Below are 20,106 nucleotides of genomic sequence, written 5' to 3' on the forward strand. Positions count from 1 at the left end.
TTATATCGGAATAATAATAATACTATTGCTATAATATTACATTTAATATGGTAAGGTACAAAATAAATGTGGATATTGGCATCCCTAAATGCCCGTCTTTCCGGTTGTTTCTCTGTGTGTGCATGTTTTTCCTGCTGTTTTGAACGAGGCTTCTGAATTCCTAAAGGTGTCAGGGAAAGCAGTTTTCAGGGTAGACATGTGACCTTTAGCATGTACTCCTCTGGCTTGGATTCTACAAGGTGCTCTTTCCATGGTCGCCACACATGTGTGTGCACTGTGTGTGTGAGTGTAGTTGCCTGTGTGCGTGTGTGTGTGTGTGTGTGTGTGTGTGTGTAGTTGCCCATTGGTGTGTATGTATATTTACCGGTGTGTGTGTGTGTGTGTGTGAGAGTGTAGTTGCCTGTGTGTGCGTGTGTGTGTGTGTGTGTGTAGTTGCCCATTGGTGTGTATGTATATTTACCGGTGTGTGTGTGTGTGTGTGTGTGTGTAGTTGCCCATTGCTGTGTATGTATATTTATCGGTGTGTGTTAGTGTAGTTGCCCATTGGTGTGTATGTATATTCATCGGTGTGTGTGTGTGTGTGTGAGTGTAGTTGCCCATTGGTGTGTATGTATATTTACCGGTGTGTGTGTGTGTGTGTGTGTGTGTGTGTGTGTGTGTGTGTGTGTGTGTGTGTGTGTGTGTGTGTGTGTGTGTGTGAGCGTCTATTTACCGGCCTGTGTGCTGAACAGCTTGGTACGATACGGTATGGTGGTAGTGCTGGACAATTAATCGAATCGCGATATCAGCCTTTGGGACTGTATCCACAAAAAGGGTGTGATTTATAAAAAATAAAAGTATTTTCTCATTTATTCTATTTATTTTATTTAGTTGTTCGATTGAGAAAACCTAACAAGTTTGAACCTTAGAAAGGCCTTTATTTTGAAAAAGATATTTTTAATTTTTTTTAATTTTGTAAAATATTGTTATTTTCAAAACAGTAAAATAACAATATTTTTTAGTTTTTGTATTTTTTCATTATAATTTAAGTTTGTATGTTTGAGAGTTAGTTGAGAAAGAAACTTTTAAAATGTACAGTAATCTTTTTGCATTTTCCTTGATAACCAAGCAAGTAGACTCATGACACAATTAGTTTACTAACACCAACACACTCCTCTGGACCCTCACTCACACCAACACACTCCTCTGGACCCTCACTCACACCAGCACACTCCTCTGGACCCTCACTCACACCAACACACTCCTCTGGACCCTCACTCACACCAACACACTCCTCTGGACCCTCACTCACACCAACACACTCCTCTGGACCCTCACTCACACCAGCACACTCCTCTGGACCCTCACTCACACCAACACACCAGCACACTCCTCTGGACCCTCACTCACACCAACACACTCCTCTGGACCCTCACTCACACCAGCACACCAGCACACTCCTCTGGACCCTCACTCACACCAGCACACTCCTCTGGACCCTCACTCACACCAGCACACTCCTCTGGACCCTCACTCACACCAGCACACTCCTCTGGACCCTCACTCACACCAGCACACCAGCACACTCCTCTGGACCCTCACTCACACCAACACACCAGCACACTCCTCTGGACCCTCACTCACACCAACACACTCCTCTGGACCCTCACTCACACCAACACACTCCTCTGGACCCTCACTCACACCAACACACTCCTCTGGACCCTCACTCACACCAACACACTCCTCTGGACCCTCACTCACACCAACACACTCCTCTGGACCCTCACTCACACCAGCACACTCCTCTGGACCCTCGCTCACACCAACACACCAGCACACTCCTCTGGACCCTCGCTCACACCAGCACACTCCTCTGGACCCTCACTCACACCAGCACACTCCCCTGGACCCTCACTCACACCAACACACTCCTCTGGACCCTCACTCACACCAACACACTCCTCTGGACCCTCACTCACACCAACACACTCCTCTGGACCCTCGCTCACACCAACACACCAGCACACTCCTCTGGACCCTCACTCACACCAGCACACTCCCCTGGACCCTCACTCACACCAACACACTCCCCTGGACCCTCACTCACACCAACACACTCCTCTGGACCCTCACTCACACCAACACACCAACACACTCCTCTGGACCCTCACTCACACCAGCACACTCCTCTGGACCCTCACTCACACCAACACACCAACACACTCCCCTGTCTGAGCGGATGGGTGTGTTTCTACGTTACATTTGTCTTTGGAATTGGAAAAAGCTGTTTGCATGCATACCAGTGCATACTGAACTCCTTATAGTCCTTTGTGCACATTATTCATTATTTTTAAAAATATATTTGCCTCCCCCCCCCCGCTGGGCCGTGACGCAGCGGAACCGGTCGGCGATTGAGGTGATGGATTTGCGTTCCCGTTGTGAAGCCATTATTCAGGGCCTCTGACCTTGGTCCACTTCCCTTTATACATGCGGCCGAACAGCGATAGCGCCATCACAGAGAACGCAGATACACGCGCGCGGGTCACGGCGGCGGCTGGCCGGGCTTATATTCATCCTGGTGTGACACCTTGTGGGAGATAAGACTCCCCGCGGCCGGCGGATGGCGGGCTATCTCCGTCTGCAGCTGATTCATATGCAGCGCTGCCCGCCAACGCTTGTTTATCCACTATTGAGGCGTGGGATCACACTGTCCAGCCCCCAACGCATGACCTTTATTATTATGCTCTCTGGCACTCGCTCGTGTGTGTGTGTGTGTACTGGTGTGTGTGTGTGTGTGTGTGTGTACTGGTGTGTGTGTGTGTTTACCATAAAAATCCCAAGCATTTCAGTACACAGGTATGCGTGCGTGCGTGTGTGTGTGTGTGTGTGTGTTTGCACGATGTCTACGATGTCGGCGCGCGCAGCCATCTGAGCGTAGTCTTCTAAAGGCCGCCATTGCCCAGTGGGCCTTCAGTCAGACGTCTCCACATGGAGGCTGACGGGTGGGGGGGGGGGGCTGATGGGCAGGAGGTTATGTAAGAGGGGGGAGGAGGCGGGGCTGAGCGGTGCTAAGCCGGCTGTCAGCGTAACCTTTCCCTCCGGCCCCCAGACCGCCCTGTCCAGAGACCAGCAGGACGGGGACACGGTGCCCCCCTAAAGAGGGCTCCCCCTCTGCCTCTGATGGCCACATGCCCCCGTTAGCGTCCCCTCAAGTGTGTGCATGTGCGTGTGCGTGTGTGTGTGAGTGTTGTAAAATGGGGGAAGATGTGATGGGGGGGGGGGGGTCAAAGGTCAATGCGTCTCTAATGTCTCGTTTAATCAGTGCAGTCACTCGTTTTATTTTTGGAATTAATATTTATTTAAATCATTTAACGATCAGAAGACTGAGGCGTCAGTTTCTCCGCACACATGTGCACACACACGTGCACACACACGTGCACACACACGTGCACACACGTGCACACACACGTGCACACACAAGCCCAGTAGGGTCACTGCAGCGTGCGTAGAGCAGTTTGGAGGTCGTCTGCTGGATGTAATGGGCGGCCCCTGGGCCACCCTCTGAGGGCCCCACACAGCCCCCCCTGAGGAGGCACCCTCTGAGGGCCCCACACAGCCCCCCCTGAGGAGGCACCCTCTGAGGGCCCCACACAGCCCCCCCTGAGGAGGCACCCTCTGAGGGCCCCACACAGCCCCCCCTGACGCAGAGGAGGCCACCCTCTGAGGGCCCCACAAAGCCCCCCCTGAGGAGGCACCCTCTGAGGGCCCCACACAGCCCCCCCTGAGGAGGCCACCCTCTGAGGGCCCCACTACGGCTCCAACACAGCCGCCCCCCCTGAGGAGGGCACCTTCTGAGGGCCCCACTAAGGCTCCAGCCCAGCCGCCCCCCCTGACGCTGAGGAGGCCACCCTCTGAGGGCCCCACTACGGCTCCAACACAGCCCGCCCCCCCTGACGCTGAGGAGGCCACCCTCTCCGTCTGCTCATCAAGCCTCCCTCCCGTCCGCAGCAGTCTCGTTAACGGGCATTCGTCTCCATTAGGGGCCCTGACAAACAACGCCTCTAAGACGGTCTCCGGGGCGGGGGGGCGGGGGGGCTGTGGGGGGCGCAGCTGGAAGGGGCTGCCGTCACGCCCCCCCCGGTCCATCCCGGCAGAAGAGACGCCCCGCTGAGACGGGCCGCCCCGCTGAGACGGGCCGCCCCGCTGAGACGGGCCGCCCCGCTGAGACGGGCCGCCCCGGCTGGGTGTGTGTCTTCCCCTTTAGAGTGATTCCATTGTGAGTTGGCGCTGCGTCTAAAGCGCTGTATGAAGAGCGGCCTGCGGACTATTGGTCTGCCGCACGCCGTGAGGCGCTGAGCCAACGCTGGGGGACAACATGGAGCTGTTCCCCTCCCTGCACCAAAGAACCCGTATGCAGAACATAGAATGGCCTTGTGATGATGCTCCACTCCCTTATTCTCCCTCATTCTCTCCCTTATTCTCCCTCATCCTCTCCCTTATTCTCCCTCATTCTCTCCCTTATTCTCCCTCATTCTCTCCCTTATCCGCCCTCATTCTCTCCCTTATTCTCCCTCATTCTCTCCCTTATTCTCCCTCATTCTCTCCCTTATTCTCCCTCATTCTCTCCCTTATTCTCCCTCATTCTCTCCCTTATTCTCCCTCATTCTCTCTTTCACTCCTCCTCTCTCATCGTCCTCCTCCCTGCTCCTCCTCTTCATCCTCCTCCTCCTCGTCTTCCTCCCCTTCTCTTCAACCTCCTCTTCTTCCTCCCTCCTCCTCCTCTTCTTCTTATTCCTCCTTCTGGAGGAGGAGCTTGAGGGAGAGCATAGGGCTGCCCCCCCCCCCCCCCCCCCCCCCCCCCAGGCCGGGGAAGGCTTTGCAGGAGGGCCGTAGCGAGGCAACTCAGGCCCAGGGACGCCCAGGCCGACTCTCCCATCTAGACTCCCCCATCTAGACTCTCCCATCTAGACTCTCCCATCTAGACTCCCCCATCTAGACTCTCCCATCTCGACTCTCCCATCTAGACTCTCCCATCTCGACTCCCCCATCTCGACTCTCCCATCTCGACTCTCCCATCTCGACTCTCCCATCTCGACTCTCCCATCTAGACTCTCCCATCTCGACTCCCCCATCTCGACTCTCCCATCTCGACTCCCCCATCTCGACTCTCCCAACTCGACTCCCCCATCTCGACTCCCCCATCTCGACTCCCCCATCTCGACTCTCCCATCTCGACTCCCCCATCTCGACTCTCCCATCTCGACTCCCCCATCTCGACTCTCCCATTTGGCTCTCCCATCTAGACTCTCCCATCTAGACTCTCCCATCTAGACTCCCCCATCTCGACTCTCCCATCTAGACTCTCCCGTCTAGACTCCCCCATCTCGACTCCCCCATCTCGACTCTCCCATCTCGACTCTCCCATCTCGACTCCCCCATCTCGACTCTCCCATTTGGCTCTCCCATCTCGACTCCCCCATCTCGACTCTCCCATCTCGACTCCCCCATCTCGACTCCCCCATCTCGACTCTCCCATCTCGACTCCCCCATCTCGACTCCCCCATCTCGACTCTCCCATGGCCTCTCAGCCACTCCTGGGCTGCAGAGGAAAGTACAAACAAAGTGTTCCGTGTGACTCGGGGACACTTGTTTCTCCGTGTGCCCGTGTCTCCACATACACACAGACACGCGCACATGAACACATACACAGACGCGCACACATGAACACATACAAAGACGCGCACACGCAGCCACAAACAGACGCGCACATGGAGCCACAAACAGACGCGCACACGCAGCCACAAACAGACGCGCACACGCAGCCACAAACAGACGCACAGGCTCTTAGTGGTACAATGGGGGCATTCGAAGTATCATAAAAAGGCTGGGAAGACCACTTAGAGCTCTTACCATTTTCTTATATTGTGTTATAAGTTGAGGCTTTTATTTGGTTGTAATTAAATAGTATACAGCAAGAGAGAGAGGAAGGAAGGGAGTGAGAGAGACGGATGGAGATGTAGGGACTGTTATTTAATACAGTAGTCTTCCTGTCTTTCAAAGTGGTACATAGTAGTTTGGATGTCCAAATGGTTGTAGAAGCTTTAGAGTAATAGATATAGTTTACATTTGTATTTTCATCTATTGTCTGTGTCCGTCTGTCCGTCCGGCTTCCTCCACGCGGCCTGTGAATGCCTCCAAACTGCACAAAGACTTCCTAATCCCTCTCTGTCCCCAAATGATGTCATTCTTTGTTTGAATTCCCATCGCTCGCTCTCTCCCCGTCTCTCTATCTTTCTGTCTTTCTTTTCCTCCCTCCTTCTTTTTTGCGAGTCTCTCAGGATTACCGGGACCATTCCTCTGCTCCGGCAGGGCGTTCCCTGGGTCTCTCTTATCTCTCTGGTAGTATTAACGTGGGTCTCTCTTCTCCATCTGCTCTGCAGGCTGATGGATTCCAGCGTGCCGGGGTCACTTCGGGCCCCGCCTATTAAAGAAGGGTGTTGTCGAAGAGCATGTCATTTTTCTCCCTAACTGGATCATTTATATTTATTTGTTCTGACACCCCGTCTTAACCAGGCTGGAACATGAGAGCTCTCTGAGCGAGTGCGAGGCCGCGTGGGGGGGTATGTATGTAGCGCCGCCCCCCTTAACCCTATTAACCCCAAAGTGGAACCAAATGATGACAAATAGACAACCTGCCGATCGGACAACTCAATTTGTTGCACAGCGGGGTAATCCATACCGTGTGTGTGTGTGTGTGTGTGTGTGTGTCATCCGCCGCTTTGTCTTTCAAAGCAATATTTAAAGTGGATTGAGACGGATGAATGTACAGCTCACCAGATGTCCCCTGATGGGAGCTTCTTTAGTTTGTTGGTTGTTGTTCGTCTTGTCCTCTCCCAGAGAGAGATATATAGGTCTCCTTCTGGCTCTGGGGGCCTTGGGAGCCCTCGGGGCCCTCAAGGCTCACTATTGGTCCAGGTCAATACGTATAGAAGCGTATAAATTGTCTTTAGGAGCCAAGTCCTTTGATGCTGCACCCAAAGCCGAGCTGGGCCCTGCGCTCCAGTGGATATATCTAATAATATATCTAGATATATGTTGTAACGCCGTTAGAATCACTACCAGAGGGGGAGGAGGACGTGTGTCAATGGAAAGAGGGTGGCTCTCCTCACTCTCCCCCCTCACTCTCTCCCCTCACTCTCTCCCCTCACTTTCTCTCCTCACTCTCTCCACCTCACTCTCTCCACCTCACTCTCTCTCCTCACTCTCTCCACCTCACTCTCTCCCCTCACTCTCTCCCCTCACTCTCTCCACCTCACTCTCTCCCCTCACTCTCTCCCCTCACTCTCTCTCATCACTCTCTCCCCTCACTCTCTCCCCTCACTCTCTCCCCTCACTCTCTCTCCTCACTCTCTCTCCTCACTCTCTCTCCTCACTCTCTCCCCTCACTCTCCCCTCACTCGCTCCCCTCACTCTCTCCCCTCACTCTCTCCACCTCACTCTCTCCCCTCACTCTCTCCCCTCACTCTCTCCACCTCACTCTTTCTCTCTTTCTCTCTCTCTCTCTCTCTCTCTCTCTCTCTCTCTCTCTCTCTCTCTCTCTCTCTCTCTCTCTCTCTCTCTCTCTCTCTCTCTCTCTCTCTCTCTCTCACCTTACTCTCTCTCCTCAGGATCTCGTCCTTCTCTCCTCTTCTCTCTCCCTTTTCTCCAGGCCTCCTTTTGCATGGAGTGTGTGTGTGTGTGTGTGTGTGTGTGTGTGTGTGTGTGTGTGTGTGTGTGTGTGTGTGTCTCCACACACGCGCCACCATTACCTTGAGACGGTGGTGCATGATGAAGCATCTCCTATCTCTCTCTCGCCCTCTTCTGAGGCTCTCTCTCCTGTGTGGTTAAGCTTTCTCTCCTCCTTGAGCTCAATTTTTCACCTTTTCTCTCTCGCTCTCTCTTACCCCGTCTCCTTCTCTACCTCTCTCCGCTCATGCGCTGTCCCTCTCTCTCTCTCTCTCTCTCTCTCTCTCTCTCTCTCTCTCTCTCTCTCTCTCTCTCTCTCTCTCTCTCTCTCTCTCTCTCTCTCTCTCTCTCTGTCTCCCCCCCTCCCTCCCTCTCCCTCTCCATCTCTCTCTCTCTCCTCTGTCGCTCTCTCTCTCTCCCCCCCTCCCTCCCTCCCCCCTCACTGTGTGATTTCTGAAGCTGTGCTCCTGGATCTCTGCCATAGATACATATAAATATATCTGGGAGGGGCCCTCCCTCCCCTCTCCCCTCTCCCCCCTCCCTCCCCATCCCCAGACTCTGTCTGTGAATCTCCACCCTGGGGGGGGGGGAGAAATGGATAGAGAAGAGGAGCGGGGCGGAAGGAAGGAAATGGACGGGGGAGGGGTAATGAGAGGGGGGGGGGGGAGGGAGAGGGTTGTGTATTGAGACCTTTTAATGCTCCTGATGGTACGAAAAGCCAGCCCCCCCTCGATGGTACTACTATATACTACTGCCCTTTTTGGGTTTCAGATGCCTGTTTTGTCCATGCGCCAATACACACACATACCAATACACACACCAACACACACACACACACACAAGTGGCCAGATGTGTCCATTCCGTCGCCTCTGGAGAGCTGTATTAAATATCCCATGATCCTCTGGGGCAGGAGACGCTGGAGAGTATGGCAGAGGTTAGGGTTGAGCTGTTGTTCTGGGTGCTCTGCTTCCCATGGGTTCATGTTTATTTAGTGTGTGTGTGTGTGTGTGTGTGTGTGTGTGTGTGTGTGTGTGTGTGTGTGTGTGTGTGTGTGTGTGTGTGTGTGTGTGTGTGTGTGTGTGTGTGTGTGTGCCTGGAAGCAGCAGCAATACGAGGGCTGGGGAAAAGCAAACAGCAATTAGTGCGCTACCTTACCTGATGCCAATTAACCACCACAATGTCCTCACACACCTTACATCCAACCAGGGCATGCCCCTCCATACTCCATCCCTACTCATCACCAGGAGGGAGTGAGTGTGTGTGTGTGTGTGTGTGTGTGTGTGTGTGTGTTTATCCCTGTGTGTGTGTACATACAGACCTGGTGTGCTGCCGTTCATTGCCTAGACCGTGGCCTCTGATGCCTGATAGCCGTGTGTGGATGTATCTTCATGGAGGGGGAGGAGGAGGAGGAAGAGGTTGTGGAGGAGGAGGAGGAGGAAGAGGAGGGGGAGGTGGTGGAGGAGGAGGAGGGGGAGGAGGAGCAGAAGGAGGAGGTGGTGGAGGAGGAGGAAGAGGAGGGGGAGGTGGAGGGGGAGGAGGAGGAGGTGGTGGTGGAGGAAGAGGAGGGGGAGGTGGAGGAGGTGGTGGTGGAGGAAGAGGAGGGGGAGGTGGAGGGAGGTGGTGGTGGAGGAGTTGGAGGGGGAGGTGGTGGAGAGGGAGGAGGAGGAGAGGGAGGTGGAGGAGGTGGTGGAGGAGGAGGTGGAGGAGGAGGAGGTGGTGGTGGTGGTGGTGGAGGAGGAGGGGGAGGAGGAGGAGGAGGAGGTGGAGGAGGAAGAGGAGGTGGAGGTGGAGGAGCACAGCGCAGAGGGCGCAGCATGTGGTGGCACTAGAGGCTCTCGCCGTGGAGTTACCCTCGCTGTGTTAAGGCTGCCCTGGGCAGGGCCCCCCGGCCCCACTGAGGGACGGACCCCCGACCGGCGAGGGCTAGGAACGCAATCAGGGGAGCAGGCTCCTATTGGAGGGCTCCCTCCCCCCCGCCCTCTACTGTCCCCCTCCCCCTTTCACCATTCCTTATTTTCGTCGTCTGTCTTTTCCGCTGGTTCTCGTCCTCCTGCCTTCAGTCCCCCCCCTCTCTGCCTCATTGCTCCTTCTATTATCAAGAGGTTGTCTCTCACTCACTCCCTCCATCTCTGCTTCCTTTCCGTCTCCCAGAATCAATGATTTTCCTCATGGTGGCCGAATGTCTCTCTGTCGGTGTGTGTGTGTGTGTGTGTGTGTCTCCCCCCCCCCCCCTTCAGTCTCTCGCCCCCCTCATGGTGGCTGTATGTCTCTCTGTGTGTGTGTGTCTCCCCCCCCCTCAGTCTCTCGCCCCCTCTCTCGGAGGCCATTAGCGGTGATAAACATGGCGGTTTTGTATCAGCGGGATGCACCTGGCATTAACGCCAGTGCTTAAGAAAGTAATTAGCGGCCGTGTGCGGTCCCCCCCCCCCCCCCCCCCCCCCCCCCCCCCCCCACCCTGCGGCGCTGAGAACCAATGGGCTTTGTCCGTCCCTGGGAGGGGTGGGCGGGGCCCTGTCATCGTCTCGGACCCCAACGCAGAGCGGTCGCCCTGACGGCTTTGGGGCCCATGTCTCCGTCAGCTCCCCCTGCAGGTTGAAGTGGGCGGAGCCTGCCCTGGTCCAGGTGATTGGCTGAACAACCTGGCTAGGATTATGGTTAGGTTAAGAATATGGTTAGGTTGAGGCTAAGGTTCGGGTTAGGTAGAACAAATCAGGTCTTTAGTTGGGATCGTGTGGTGACATCCTAGTTTTTCGTGTTCTCGTTGTTCCTACCGCCGTCGCGCCAGGGGCGTCTCCGGGCTGCAGCCAGACGCTACTGGAACCTACGCTACTAGGTGTAGCAGTGTGTTGGGGGGGGGGGCGGGTCCTGTATGGACCTGAGCCGGACGGGGGCAGGACCTAGAGATGGAGCTGGACGTATATCTCCTGTCCCCAGGGTGCCTGGGTTCGGGTTCATCAAAGTGGAATCAGACATAGATCAGAACATCATTCTGGCCGATGGAAGCGTCGGTATTCCGGAACGATGCACTGGAGTTGGTAAGGCTTACACCAGGGCTGCTGTGATACTAATCAGCAGCAACATGTAAAGCCTCCAAATGGATCCTTTAGTTTCTAGACGGGGGGAATGAGGGGGAGGGGAGACCGACAGGTGGGCGGGGCAGCGAGCGCAATGCACTGTGGTAGTTGGAGTTTTTCTTACTTTGAGCCAGAGACCATGAAAACACTCTTTCTGCCTTTTTTCAGGCTGGGATGAACCGATTTCATTTTTTTTTTTTCACATTTATAATACATTGAATTATTTAATTCATAAAACCTCCATATTCCCACCGGTGAAGTATCTCTTTCAGGAAAGATAAAAACCATGTGATGACACAAACACATATGGCCGAGTGGCACGGCGCCAGCTTCCTGCTGCATTGCACCCTGGGTAATGACCCGTGCCACCCAATCCCTGGCTTCAGATCCAGCAGAGGGAGGATTTCTCCCTCCGGGGGGTGAATCAAACATGTGATTGGGTCGACGACGGCTCAGCTGCTCCTAATATATCCCTGGGGTGTTGAACTGCTTACAACAGCAAAATAACACACACACACACACACACACACACACACACACACACACACACACACACACACACACACACACACACACAGTCGCGAGTGTGTCCTGACCAGTGGTGTGAACCCAAGAATGACACCGCCATTAGCATAATAGGCTAGCATGTGCAGGTGTCATCCATATAGATTTTATGGCGTGTATTAAAAGAGCTGCAATGGCATTTAGCACGGAGCAAATTAGCCCTGCTGTAAAATTAAAAACCTACAATCCTTGCTGATGAAGGTAAAAATCTGCTTGTTCTCCAGAATCCACACCTGGACCTCTCGATTAAACGGAGCAGCGGTTTAGCCTAGCTGCTAACTCCATCAATCGGAGCGCTGGTGTCTCATTAGCAGCACGAGTAGCAGCGCTAATATCAGCGCTAGTAGCAGTGCTAGTCTTGGCGCTACTACTGCGCTAGTGTGTCACGTCGCTAGGGCGTATTAGCATGCACGTGTACGCAGCCGCCCCCATGGACACTGTCGGACTGTAATAGCCACTTAGGGCACCCCAAGGTGACAGCTAACCTGTGTGGGTGTATTGTTGAGGGAGACATTGTGAATCGATATTGATCTACTAGCAGCGAGTGGAATAATCAATAGTCTTTCAGAAGGTTGTGGCGGCTCTGATTGCCTCGGCCGTCCCGGTGAACCGTGGTGTCAGCAGTATTATTACAGCGCTCTGCCCGGACCCAGGCCCATTGTCTGAGGGGGGTATGGTGCGATGGTCTTCCCTCTTCTCTCGTCTGCAGTCAACGGCCGAAGGCTCGTGTCACTCAGCATCGCGTCAATAGATGGGCCGGCCGTATTCCGCTGAAGCGATTCTAGGGACAGTCCACACAAACTGTCCACACAGGGGGCTCCGTGCCCGGCCCTCCTAGTCTGTAGAGTCCTTCTGTAGAGTCTGTCTGCGTTGTGGGGGTCTCACGGCAGTGGGTAACACCGGCTGTAGTCCGTCTGCGTTGTGGGGGTCTCCAGTGCCCTCCTAGTCCCTCTGTAGAGTCCGTCTGCGTTGTGGGGGTCACTCTGTCTGCGTTGTGGGGGTCTCCAGTGCCCTCCTAGTCCCTCTGTAGAGTCCGTCTGCGTTGTGGGGGTCACTCCGTCTGCGTTGTGGGGGTCTCCAGTGCCCTCCTAGTCCCTCTGTAGAGTCCGTCTGCGTTGTGGGGGTCACTCCGTCTGCGTTGTGGGGGTCACACTGCAGTGGGTAACACTGGCTGGCCCCTGGGCGTCTTGACCTTCAGCCCCCGTTCGGGGGGCTCTGGTTCAGAGGTGGGGGTCTGGATGGTGACGGGATGCAGCAGACAGTGGAGCACTGGTTTATGACCGACCCGCCCTGGCCGCTGATTAGCTTGTTTTATCGCTTGTTTTAGGGATTCTACAAACCTATAACTATCCGCCCTGCAGCACCGGTTTAACGTTCTCTAAATGACACTTTAAATCAACTTTTAGTTTTGCAGACCTGCCTGCCGTGACCATCTTGTGTATTCATTCATTAACGACATTGTGTATATTTAGTCAAATCAGGATAATGGTTGTGTTCCTCCTTCCTCCTCCTCACCGTCTGTCTGTCCTTCCTCCGTCCCCCTGTCCAGGCGCTACGAGACCCACCCCGTGTGCGCAGAGCTCCAGGGTGAGATCCTGAAGTGCTACCAGGAGAACGCCGGGAAGACCCTGCAGTGCTCCGGCATCGCCGCGCGCTACCTGGAGTGTGTGGACGGCTCCAAGCAGGTCGGTCTGTCTGTCTGTCTGTCTGTCTGTCTGTCTGTCTGTCTGTCTGTCTGTCTGTCTGTCTGTCTGTCTGTCTGTCTGTCTGTCTGTCTGTCTGTCTGTCTGTCTGTCTGTCTGTCTCTCCCCCTCTCTCTTTCTCCCCCTCTCTCTTTCTCCCCCCCCCCTGTCTGTCTGTCTGTCTGTCTGTCTGTCTGTCTGTCTGTCTGTCTGTCTGTCTGTCTGTCTCTCCCCCTCTCTCTCTCTCCCCCTCTCTCTTTCTCCCCCCCCCCTCTCTGTCTGTCTGTCTGTCTGTCTGTCTGTCTGTCTGTCTGTCTGTCTGTCTGTCCCCCTCTCTCTTTCTCCCCCCCCCCTCTCTGTCCATCTGTCTGTCTGTCCCCCTCTCTCTTTCTCCCCCCCCCTCTCTGTCTGTCTGTCTGTCTGTCTGTCTGTCTGTCTGTCTGTCTGTCTGTCTGTCTGTCTGTCTGTCTGTCTGTCTGTCTGTCTGTGAAACCCATTGAACCAAATCAAACAAGTAACCTTGCGATCTTGTTTCCCCGTCCAAAAGGACAAGGATCCCTAACATGCACTTTGACGGGCAGCGGACCAGTGAGTGTCATTGTGTGCTCCCAGTAGAGAGGTCCCAGTCCCAGTAGAGAGGTCCCAGTCCCAGTAGAGAGGTCTGACTCCCAGTAGAGAGGTCCCACTCCCAGTAGAGGGCTCCCACTCCCAGTAGAGGGCTCCCACTCCCAGTAGAGGGGTCCCACTCCCAGTAGAGGGGTCCCACTCCCAGTAGAGAGGTCCCAGTCCCAGTAGAGAGGTCCCACTCCCAGTAGAGGGGTCCTACTCCCAGTAGAGGGGTCCCACTCCCAGTAGAGGGGTCCCACTCCCAGTAGAGGGGTGCACTCCCGGTAGAGGGGTCCCTCCGTCACCTTGGTCGATGTGCTCAGAGCTGGTCCAGCTGTGGAGGCCCTGTGTGCTCTGTGTCCTCAGCCAACATGGTCCCAATGTGTCCCAACCCCGTACACCACCACCTTACCTCCTCCCTTCAGACATCCAGATGGCCCTGCCAGCGTACCACGCACACACACACACGCAGGCACGCACACACACACCCGCAAGCACGCACACACACACACGCAGGCACGTACACGCAGGCACGCACACACACACACACACACACACACACGCAGGCACGCACACACACACGCACACGCAGGCACGCACAGACATCCCACATAAACAAAGCTAGCGTCTGCCCGCCACGGTCCCATGCCTCCAGCCTGCAAGGCGGTTTCTGATTGGCTCAGCGGCTCTGTCTGTCTGTCTGTCTGTCTGTCTGTCTGTCTGTCTGTCTGTCTGTCTGTCTGTCTGTCTGTCTGTCTGTCTGTCTGTCTGTCTGTCTGTCTCGCTCTCTCTCTCCTTTATTCTCTGTCTCCGTTTCCCCGTCCCTCTTAAATGTTTCCTCCGTGGCATATGGTAATAGTAATGTTTTCCAGGCTACACATTACCCCCCTCCTCCCGTATGGATGCAATATACACAACATGCAATGCCCCACAAGGCTGCATTAACATTCATAGGGCTTTTCTATTGGATATGTTTTTCACAATTTCATTGTTTTTCCGGAGAGAGGCAGGTATGCTTTGCTTGCCTACTCAGGCATTATTATTGCATTTTAAAAGTCAAATGTGGGCAGAATCTCACAGATATGTGTCCTATAAATGCCTTTATGTTTTATTCATCCCTTCAAGGAAAAACCGATGTTGCACTTATGTGTGTGTGCCTGTTTTTATGTATGCACCTCCCAGATTATCAGATGGAAGATGGCCTGGTCGGGATTCATCAAGCGCTTTTGCAATTCACGCGCTTTCATGATCTTGTTAAAAGACAATATGCTAATCCTCTCTTTATTCTGACGGGGCTGTTCTCCTTATCTCCTCTGCTCCTCTTGGAGTCAATAGGCGCCCCTAAAGGAACAATGTGCGCCCAGAGCTCTCTGTTTACCCTCTTTATCACCGCCCAGCAGCGTGGAGGGAGACGGAGAGCAGGTGTCACATGACCTGCCTTTGACCCCTCCAGGGGTCGAGGAATCAGATAACATGGCCGCCGCCTAGGGGTGTAACGGTACACAAAAGTCACGGTTCGGTACGTACCTCGGTTTTTAAGTCACGGTACAGTACGGTTAATAGTTAAGGGGAACATTTAAAGAAACTGCTTGTTTCTCAACAACGGGGAATGGCCGTAGATAAGCAGCAATGAACACACCAATAAACACCAATAAAACTGGCATTTGCATTTCTGAATTCCCAGACGTGAGCTGGGTTTGCAGTTTTTTGTTTTTTTTCTCGCAGCAACGGTGATAGTAACACCTGGATGGTGCCTTTTCAAATGCGTGTGCATGTTGAAGTGCTGTACGTAGAACCAGAGAGCCCTCTCCATGGCCGGAGAGCCTGCCGGAGACCCTCTCCGTAGCTTACGTGCGCATCCAATATTTTTTAACTATCCGTCGACGCCACGGACCCATTGGTCGACGCAACGGAGACGGCAAGGGCTGTGATTGGGCCTCTAACGAAATCATTTATGGAATCACGTCTCCGGTTTGACTTTGCACCTTAATTACTTTGTACATTGTTTACTTCGCACCTTAAGAACCAATAAAACACCAAATAAGATTTGAAAAGTTTTGGAAGTTTATTTACGACACGGCTTACATGGTTTGTAGACAACATATAAGATAGATCGGGCGGCGAATTGCATTTGTATCTGACATCCTGACGGAGAGCTGCTGAGCGGATTACGGAGTCGGAGTAGTATAGGAGTAGTATAGGAGTAGTATAGGAGTAGCATACCTTGGCTAAACGGTCCGGGTGGAACTCCGACCTCAAGTTTTAAATTCTGCATCGCGATACAAGCCTTTACATTCGCCATATTAACGCTTTGCACGCCACATGTACGCACCGCGGTCCACCTCTGTAACCGCTCCAAAGTGCCTGTACCGTGACAGTTTGTACAAATACGTGTACTGTTACCCCCCTACCTCCCGCCAGCACTTCTCCGCTCATAACCGGGGGGATACGGCCTCTCTGACCCGTAGAGGGGATGGATCAGGATCAATCCACAGCACATAGTCGCTTTTCAACTAAAATGTGTGTTTTAAGGTTTGGTTTTCCCCTTCTCCTCTCTTGTCCCTCCCACATGACCTGCACAACACATATATGCTCACACACACACACACACACACACACACACACACACACACACACACACACACACACACACACACACACACACGAACACACACGAACACACACACACACGAACACACACACACACGAACACACACACACACGAACACACACACACGAACACACACACACACACACACACACACACACACACACACTAATAGACCCTTTCAACCCTTTATTGTTTTTGACTGCGTCCCCCCCTTACACCTCGGCTCTCTCCTTCGACTCCATCTTGTCTCCATCGCGGCTCCCTCCACCTCCACCCCAGGTCACATGACCAATGCATTTGACACAAAGTGGGCTCCAATAGCACTTGGAGAATAGGAACCGCTGAAAGGAAAGGACTGATAAATTCCGTTTTTTCCCTCTCTTTCTCTTTCTTACGGTCTCTCTCTCTCCCCCTCTCTCTCTCTCTCCCTCTCCCCCTCTCCCCCTCGGTCTGCCTCTGTATCGCTCCTCTCCCCCTCCCCCTCTCCCTCTCCCCCTCTCCCCCTCTCACTGTCCCTCTGCCCCTCTCCCCCTCCCCCTCTCCCTCTCCCCCTCTCTCTGTCCCTCTCCCCCTCTCCCTCTCTTACTGTCCCTCTCCCTCTCGGTCTGCCTCTGTATCGCTCCTCTCCCCCTCCCCCTCTCCCTCTCCCCCTCTCCCCCTCTCACTGTCCCTCTGCCCCTCTCCCCCTCCCCCTCCCCCTCTCCCTCTCTTACTGTCCCTCTCCCTCTCGGTCTGCCTCTGTATCGCTCCTCTGCCCCTCTCCCCCTCTCCCTCTCCCCCTCTCCCTCTCTTACTGTCCCTCTCCCTCTCGGTCTGCCTCTGTATCGCTCCTCTGCCCCTCTCCCCCTCCCCCTCTCCCCCTCTCCCTCTCTTACTGTCCCTCTCCCTCTCGGTCTGCCTCTGTATCGCTCCTCTGCCCCTCATGAATAGTAGTTTATCATGGAGGCTGATCCACTGCCTCCATCTCTATGCAGGCCGCATGGCTGCCTCTCCCTCTCTCCCCTCGTCTCTCCATCTGCCTCTCCACTTCATATTTTCTCCTCTGACCCGTACCCTTCCCCTCTCCAGCTTCAACTCTCTACGGGCTCCCGGCTAGACTTTGTGGATCAGGCTTTTTGAGGGAGCTGAAAGGCATTGGTGTTTTGTGCTTCTTTTCCTCTCTGCGTTGGCAGCAGTGCCTGGTTACAAACCATTCAGTCTCTTATCTTTGGTAACACCTTTTCAGAGCCAAGAATATCAGGAGTCGACTTTTATTGTCTCATTTATTACTGAACTTATTTTACACGCCATCAAGGTATATTTCAGCAGTTAAATTGGGTGTCTTTTATTTTGATTATATCGTCTAAGGCAGCCTGGAGACGATTTAAATAACTGTCTTATTCACAGTATCTGGCTGAAGCCCATATTTCACTCTGCTATCGACAGACTGAGTGATGATTCGGACCAATATTTAGTGTGAAGTTACTGTTATTGGTGGTGGTTGCATTGGTATAGGCAGAACCGCCACTTCAGGTCAGCCTTGGGTTATTACCGCTCTGTCCCTCTTAGTGTCTGTCTCCGTCCCTCTGTCCCTCTTAGTGTCTGTCTCTGTCCCTCTTAGCGTCTGTCTCCGTCCCTCTGTCCCTCTTAGCGTCTGTCTCCGTCCCTCTGTCCCTCTTAGTGTCTGTCTCCGTCCCTCTGTCGCTCTTAGTGTCTGTCTCCGTCCCTCTGTCCCTCTTAGTGTCTGTCTCTGTCCCTCTGTCCCTCTTAGTGTCTGTCTCCGTCCCTCTGTGCCTCTTAGTGTCTGTCTCTGTCCTTCTGTCCCTCTTAGTGTCTGTCTCTGTCCCTCTTAGTGTCTGTCTCCGTCCCTCTGTCCCTCTTAGCGTCTCTCTCCGTCCCTCTGTCCCTCTTAGCGTCTGTCTCTGTCCTTCTGTCCCTCTTAGTGTCTGTCTCTGTCCCTCTGTCCCTCTTAGTGTCTGTCTCTGTCCCTCTTAGTGTCTGTCTCCGTCCCTCTGTCCCTCTTAGTGTCTGTCTCCGTCCCTCTGTCCCTCTTAGCGTCTCTCTCCGTCCCTCTGTCCCTCTTAGCGTCTGTCTCTGTCCTTCTGTCCCTCTTAGTGTCTGTCTCTGTCCTTCTGTCCCTCTTAGTGTCTGTCTCTGTCCCTCTTAGTGTCTGTCTCTGTCCCTCTTAGCGTCTCTCTCCGTCCCTCTGTCCCTCTTAGTGTCTGCCTCTGTCCCTCTGTCCCTCTTAGTGTCTGTCTCTGTCCTTCTGTCCCTCTTAGTGTCTGTCTCCGTCCCTCTGTCCCTCTTAGTGTCTGCCTCTGTCCCTCTGTCCCTCTTAGTGTCTGCCTCTGTCCCTCTGTCCCTCTTAGTGTCTGTCTCCGTCCCTCTGTCCCTCTTAGTGTCTGTCTCCGTCCCTCTGTCCCTCTTAGTGTCTGTCTCCGTCCCTCTGTCCCTCTTAGTGTCTGTCTCCGTCCCTCTGTCTTCCTCCTCCCAGTGTTTCTCTCCGCCATGGATCACTCCTTCAGCGCGGAACGGCTTCTGACAGGAAGTAGAGAGCTACGGGAGAGGATATCCTGCCACTCACCCACACCGTGTAATCGTTACTCCCCCTCCCCTCTGTCCCCCCCCCTGTCCCCTCCCCTGTCCCCTCCCCTCTGTCCCCCCCCCTGTCCCCTCCCCTGTCCCCTCTCCAATGACTCTTTCCCTCTCGTCCGTCTGTAGAACAAGTCGAGGAACGGAGGGTAGAGCGGAGGAGAACGACCCGCCGGAAGGAACCGGCAAGAGAGAGGTTCTCCACGGAGGACCCGGCGCTAACGATGACCTCCCCCCCTCCGAGTGACCCCCCCCCCCCCCCCCCCCCCCCCCCGTGGAGCGGAGTGGGCCGCCTCAGAACCCAGACACACACCAGACCCCAGCAGACCACCGGACCTCACCGGAACCGGTCCGAGACACGGGCGCCAGCGGAGAGCGGGAAATGAAGAACCGTTCTCCCCCACAGACTCCTGTCCTCCCCCTCACTCTCCCCCCGACTCCTCACCCTTCACCCCCCCCAGCCCTCCCACGTCTGTCTCCCTCACAGTCCGACCTCTGGCCTGAGGCGCTGGAGTGAAGGACGACCGGGTCCACCGCTCTGGAGAACGCGTGCAGACGGAGGCAACCGGGCGGAGGAGAACCCTGAATAAGGAACCGCGTCGTAGAACTGCGTCGTAGAACCGCGTCGTAGAACCGCGTCGTAGAACCGCGTCGTAGAACCGCGTCGTAGAACCTCACTGCCACCAGCTCCCCTCACAACCCCCCCAGGACGTCCCCCGCCTGTGAGAATGAACCGTTTACAAGTGCACGTATATTTGTAATCCAAGCGTTCCGGTTTCTTCCCGACGCGATCCTGTTGCTCCACATGTTCTGTTTCCCGTTGCCATGGTAGCCGCTCCCACATGCCTCCGTGGTGTGGTGGTGTGTTTATATTAGGTTCCTGCTGAACCTCCCTGCCTGGTGTTCCTATCTAAAGACGTTTCTGCCAATGTCTGCAGAAAGCAAATAAAGAGAAATGACGCACAAACTGTCGTTGAACTTTTGTCCGTATGAATATTTAGCGTGCTGCGTGGTGTCTGTTGTTGTTGTTGTGTTGTGCCCACTCTAAGGTTGGCCATGTTTTGTTGAACGGAGAGCTCCTCCTGTCACAGAGGAGTGGAGTCGGAGTGAGGGAACCCACGCTCCTGGGTGTCATGCACAACTTTTATTTTCCTCTAGCTCTTTTCCGTCTAGTTATTCATATTCCCTGAGGTACTTTCTGATAACACCGTCTCCTGCGGTACATCACGCCCAGACACTAGCGCGCTTTTAGTTTTATTTAGTTAAATAACCATTTTCCCCAAAAGACTT

General features: G+C 54.2%; 1 protein-coding gene across 4 annotated transcripts in view; it reads left to right on the forward strand.

Annotated features, from left to right (window-relative positions):
• The window catches only part of chchd3a (coiled-coil-helix-coiled-coil-helix domain containing 3a), a 76,857-nt gene extending 57,073 nt beyond the window's left edge, over positions 1-19,784 (forward strand). For 3 of the 4 annotated variants that reach the window (XM_030341466.1, XM_030341464.1, XM_030341467.1), the window contains 3 exons: positions 12,896-13,031; positions 18,946-19,059; positions 19,093-19,784. In XM_030341466.1, coding sequence (XP_030197326.1) covers positions 12,896-13,031; positions 18,946-18,969 — 160 coding nt within the window. In that variant the 3' untranslated portion in view covers positions 18,970-19,059; positions 19,093-19,784. Of the gene's footprint in view, positions 1-12,895; positions 13,032-13,575; positions 13,617-18,945; positions 19,066-19,092 lie in introns of those variants that run through there. The other variant, XM_030341465.1, reaches the window with a different exon arrangement.
• The last annotated feature ends 322 nt before the right edge of the window (positions 19,785-20,106 follow it).

This window comes from Gadus morhua, chromosome 19 (assembly GCF_902167405.1).
Source record: "Gadus morhua chromosome 19, gadMor3.0, whole genome shotgun sequence".
In the NCBI taxonomy this organism is placed as follows: domain Eukaryota; kingdom Metazoa; phylum Chordata; class Actinopteri; order Gadiformes; family Gadidae; genus Gadus; species Gadus morhua.